Source organism: Choristoneura fumiferana, chromosome 22 (assembly GCF_025370935.1).
Source record: "Choristoneura fumiferana chromosome 22, NRCan_CFum_1, whole genome shotgun sequence".
Taxonomy (NCBI): domain Eukaryota; kingdom Metazoa; phylum Arthropoda; class Insecta; order Lepidoptera; family Tortricidae; genus Choristoneura; species Choristoneura fumiferana.
In genome coordinates this window covers 5,675,491-5,681,083 of record NC_133493.1, presented here as the reverse complement: position 1 = coordinate 5,681,083, position 5,593 = coordinate 5,675,491, and the positions used below count along the sequence as shown (strand labels likewise).

General features: G+C 38.6%; 1 protein-coding gene across 1 annotated transcript; it reads left to right on the top strand.

The window, feature by feature from the left end:
- Positions 1-1,471: 1,471 nt before the first annotated feature.
- Positions 1,472-5,322, top strand: LOC141440342 (gloverin-like). Its single transcript, XM_074104848.1, has 5 exons — positions 1,472-1,526; positions 2,315-2,426; positions 3,083-3,215; positions 4,414-4,599; positions 4,906-5,322. The coding sequence occupies exons 2-5, from the start codon at positions 2,320-2,322 to the stop codon at positions 5,035-5,037; spliced, it is 558 nt and encodes a 185-aa protein (XP_073960949.1). The 5' UTR covers positions 1,472-1,526; positions 2,315-2,319; the 3' UTR covers positions 5,038-5,322.
- Positions 5,323-5,593: the final 271 nt, after the last annotated feature.

The window sequence follows — 5,593 nt, the reverse complement described above, 5'->3', positions numbered from 1 at the left end:
TTGGGTGACAATGCAAGTACATTCACCAAAAAGTACAGTCAGCAAAAAGCTTGTATTAAAAATGTTTTATTTTTAACAAAAAAATATTATTAGAACCAATGTAATTAGAATACCTACAGCCCAAGCAGCTGTGGTGTATTAGCCTAGTGGATTGACCCGTGGTGGTCTCTAAAGCAGAGGATCCGTGTTCAAACCCGGGCTCACACTAAGCCCTAGGGCCTAGATGATGTTGAAATTAGCACACAATAAAACATACTTACTTATAACTTTGTAGAACATTAAACTTTTTCACAGGTAAATGAAGTTTCGTCATCGCTGTATCTGAAATAAAAAAAAAAAAACAAATATCTACTCATGCAACATTATAACATTACAGTTTTGTAGTATTTGCAGTCTCTAAGCTAAGCCATGGAGACATGGCGAAATGTAAGGGTTCCTTGTAGGACGAAGGAACCTAAAACACACAAACTTTTCAATTCTACTAAGTAATGAAAGTTTGTGAGTATGTGTGTGTGTATATTTGTTACTCCTTAACGCTAAAACGGCTGGACGGATTCAACCTTTGGGCGTAGAGTCAAATTTGTTACGGTTGTTTTTAATGCAATGTTAATAAAAGCCTCGATGTGATTTTTGGGAATTCATATGGGAATTTTGTAAAATCCCGTACTTTTATTCAACTGTCGGATCTATAATGGATTACGAGTGTGAATCTGCGGGTAAAATCTTGTTTATAATATTAGTAGGAGTAGAATTATCCTGTGATAAATTTTCTCAACCCCACCACGTGACGGACGTCCACCAATGAGATGGACGGATGACCTAAGTTGGTTAAAGTCGCGGGTTCACAGAGGATGCAAGCCGCTTCCAACCGAGGCAACTGCAGGTCTAAAGTACAATTCAATAGAATCTGTCAATTTCTACATATTTAAGACACCCTATCGTGGGCACACTTGATTATATATGTCCCTGTTGTTGCAATTATCATCTAAAAGGAATCAAAAAAGAATAAAAGTCACATCACAAAGCCTTAGGCAGCCCGGTGTTTATATTAGTAGGCTGGAAGTGTCTACAGGATTGTCAGATTCTATTGAATTGGAGTTTATGTCCAACAGTGGACGTCCTAACCTGGTTAAAGTCGCGGGTTCACAGAGGATGCAAGCCGCTTCCAACCGAGGCAACTGCAGGTCTATGTCCAACAGTGGACGTCCTAAGGCTGATATGACGATTATAAATTTTTCTCAAGATAAACTCGAAGTGATTTACTTTCGAGTTGGTGCCATCCCAACCCATGTTAAGGGTCACAGGAACCCGATAACCTCCCGCCAATTAAAACGGGAATTATTCCTTATCACGTAAATTTGTTTGCATAACAACTTAGTAGGTATTAAAGGGGAAAAACTGAGGGTATGTACCTTTTGGCATTAATACAGGGGACTACGTTTTCGATTGGTATAAATAGTGCGTGGTTGGAAGAAGCTGTATCATATTGGTGTTTGTATTTGTGAATAAAGCAAGCATTTTCCTTGGTAAGTCTGACTCTAAACTACAATACAATACAATGACTCTTTATTGCACACCACAATAGTAAGCGATACATAAAACAAGTACCTACCTACATAGAGTAAACAAAGTACAAGGTTAACCTTTTTTTACAAGCTTATATAAAACTTGCAACGTTTGTATGTTTGTAATGTAAGTAGTGGTTTCTGAATTTGGAAGTGCTGTGCTAGAGCTGATATTTGGCATTAGTGTCTAGTCTAGGTAGACTTAGAACAACGTAGAACATGTAGGTAGGTACTTATTTAAGTTTGGTAGTGGTAAAATTACCCCCAAGGGGCAAATTTTGCTTATACTTAGACGAAATAACTAAGTTCTTGCTAAGCACTACTCTGCAATAATTAGATTTTTAATTCATATCATAATTTAGGTACTATGTTTATTTGTTGGTTTGTCTGTTAACTAACTTTTTAACCCCCGACGCAAACCGCGTTTCATAAGTTTGACCGCTATTTGTGTCTGTCTGTGGCACCGTAGCTTTTAAACGGGTCGACCGATTTTAATGCAGATTTTTTTTGGATAAAATCAGGTTTTCTAGCGATGATCCTTAGACATGTTTCATCAAAATCGGTTCAGCCGTTTTTGAGATATTGAACTTTGAATTGACAAAGTCGGGGGTTTTCCAACTTTTTGATGGTTATAATTTCAGCAGGTTTATAATTTCAATAAGGTTGACATCTCCAGTAATAATCAAAACGTTTAAATTACGTTGTTTTAGTAAAAGTTATAACTTTATTTTTTTTAACCAACTTTGCAGACAACATGAAGTGCCTGTGCATATTTGCCGTTTTTTTGGTGGCCGTGGCTGCCCAAGACAGTGCTTACTACGAAAACTACGAACCACAAGCATTCGTTGATCAAGAATACAGGTAATGCTTGTGTAATGCTTAACGCCAGTAAGATAATAGATAGTAGGTGGTGCGGAAGGCAGTCTTTTACTCACAATTAAAAGAAGGAAAGCGGACTCCGGGAGGCCAGCTCTTGCATTACAGGGACGTCCTAAAGCGCCACCTTACCGCATGTAACATCCCATGCGAGAGTTGGGAAGATCTCGCGAAGCAGAGGCTGGAATGGCGCCGCTCTGTTAATAAGGCTGATGTAAATTTTGAGGCGCATCGCTTGGAACACTTACACGTATAATGATAGTGGTACATTGCGCGCCCTGTAATAGGACCTTTAAGACTAAGTTTGGCTTTGCCAGCCATATTCGGGCACATAATAAACAAGCCTAAAGGTTCGCCTTTGTCGGACACGACATGGAGGACATCATTAGATAGTGTAATAGCAATACCTAGTCAATTAATTAACTAAAGTTGTAAAGTTAGTCCATGATCACTTTTGATACTTTTTTGAAATCACAAATCACTGAATCGCAAGTGCCTAACTTTTTCTTTTCACTGTAATGCTATAAAGTAAAAGCTGTTTTTTTTGCTGACTTAAATTTGTACGCAGCGCTTCGTGCGTGAGTCCCATTTGTATACTTGGCTTGTATTCTAAGTGATAATAAATTGTTTTTCAAATATAGCTCGGACCCATGGGAGTTGGATGAGACACTGAAACAGCACAGGGCTAGACGCGACGTCACGGGCTCAATCCCGATCGGCACAAATGGACAACTCATCGGCACACTCGGAAGCACTGCTAGAGGAAGATTATTTGTAAGTTCAAATTTTGTTTCAAAGTCAAAGTCAAAATATCTTTATTCAATTTAGGCTATACAAGCACTTATGAATGTCAAAAAAAATCCACCACCGGTTCGGAAAAACCTCTGCTGAGAAGAATCCGGCAAGAAACTCAACGAGGTATATATATTTTTTTTAAAACAGATTTACAATATTATTAAATGATATGTATACATCACAAGTATTTGACACAACTTTATTTTTAACACAGTAGGTTCGCTATTTGAAGGGATCGCTAATACGTATCGGAATTATTTCCAAATATCCCTGTCCATGATATAATCATTAACTTTATAATACGCCTTTGATATTAATGTCTTCTTGACAATAGATCTGAATTTTGTATCCGTTTCATTTATAATATTTTTTGGAATTTTATTTTCTTTACGATACGAAATATGAGTGAGTTGTTCACCCATTTTGACAACTCTATAGAAATTTTTGATTAATTATAATATTAATCTTATCGCTATACAATACAATGACTCTATATTGAACAACTACTCATAGTTTTCCAAGGTCAGCAATAGGCGGCCTTATCCAGAACCAAAATGTAGATGGTTTCCAATGGTATTTTCTTAAATATCATATCAGTTATCGGTTGCCAGAGGCCTTATTGTCTAACGTTTCTGGCGCTCGCGATCGCAATCAAATGACAGCTTTCGCATACAAAATCTGTCATTTGATTGTGATCGCGAGTGAAACGTTAGACCATGGTTTATACGGCCTCTGGTAAGTAATCTTTGTTGATATAGTAGTAGCCACATTACTGGAAAATTAGTTTCTTACTGTATGAAACCCCCTGGCACATAGGAAAGTTTTTTTTTTTTTTATTGTCTTTTTATTTTATTATTGAGTTATAACACATATACAAAATTTAAAAAAATACAACTACTATCTAATCTACTTACTATTTACAAAACTTATACTAAATAGAAAATGTCTTCAAGGCTGCTGCTTTGGGGGGCCGTTCCTAGGAGGCTGGCAGCATTACCTCTCTGGATAGCTAGGCTGATGCGTTGTGCAAGGTAAGCACCAGCCCGCCGATCCCTTGAGGTATCTACCAGCCGAGAAGATATCTGGCGGAAGAGCTGTTTTGCCTCTGAAAGGAAAGTTTTTATAATAGGTATTTTCAATATAAATAAACTAACGAGGTTTACTCATTGTTTACCAGGGTCAAGGCGGGTACGAGCACAACATAATCAACGACGACCGCGGCCGCCTGGCGGCGCAGGCGTACGGCACGCGTGTGCTCGGGCCCACGCGGGACTCAACTCACCTCGGCAGCAAACTTACCTGGCAGGATTCTAACTCTATGGCCTCTATTGACGCTAGCAAGAGGCTTGGCGGACGCGCTAGGGTAAGTAACACAACATCTCAAGTAGGTAGGTGGGTGTACGAGTTTACTATTAGGTATTGAGCGCTGATATTTCGTATTTTGCGCACGTTGTATACACATTTTGCTTTAAGTAACTTTTTATGGTCACTAAGTAGTACAGTCGATTATTAATACTTTTGAGCAACTATTGTTAACGGCGTAGAAACGTGTTCACATATTTTTGATTCAATTTTTGCTCAGAAGTATAAGAACTCGACTGTACTAGGAAGTACATTAACTTAATATTGTCCCGTTTACAAGTAACATCGTTTAATCGTTTCTGTTTAGGTGGACGTGGACGCTGGCGGCAGGTGGGAGCCGTTCAAGAACGCCGAGCTGACTGCCGGAGGCTACTACAGCCATCGTGAGGGCCGCAACTCCGACTATGGTGGCCGTGCCATCTTCAAATACGGCTTCTAACAACTTTAACACGTTCGCTTTCCCTATACAAAGTAATTTGACACAGTCAAAGCGTGCTTCCGCCTTGGGGACAGTTTGAAGTGTGAACCCATAGTGGAAGCGTAGACTCCTGAAAAAAAGCATCACGACCCCACATTGGGAGCATTCGGGTAGGGAAGGTATTAACAGGATAAAGCTTAGGAAAGAAGTTATTATGAACTAGTCTACCAAAAATATGTTAAAAATCTGGTGGTTAAAATATTTACTCTTAATTACTCGATTGCGTCAAATAAATTTGTATCTAAGTAAAAATATTTAAGTTTTATTCATGCCTCTTTCATATTTTTTCGCCTGGTCGATCGAGTGAATGACACTCGGTTTCTTTTGGGGTCTATCTAGGGTTGTTAACCTTAGTGCACAGATTTGTGGTATAGGTACCTCTATTTTAGATCAAGTTACGGGACTGTGCTATAAAATACGGGACTCCTTAACTCGACCTAACTGGGTACGGTAGCCTGGCCGTCAATGTAAAAAAAAAATTGTCTTACTCTTTGTTTGAGAACTATAAAAAATACAA

What these genes read in the sequence shown, in the direction of transcription:
- LOC141440342 (XM_074104848.1), top strand. Translation starts at nt 2,320, where the DNA reads ATGAAGTGCCTGTGCATATTTGCCGTTTTTTTGGTGGCCGTGGCTGCC. An exon ending in CTGCTAGAGGAAGATTATTT is followed by an intron (nt 3,216 to 4,413) that starts GTAAGTTCAAAT and finishes ATTGTTTACCAG; the next exon opens with GGTCAAGGCGGGTACGAGCA. An exon ending in GGCTTGGCGGACGCGCTAGG is followed by an intron (nt 4,600 to 4,905) that starts GTAAGTAACACA and finishes GTTTCTGTTTAG; the next exon opens with GTGGACGTGGACGCTGGCGG.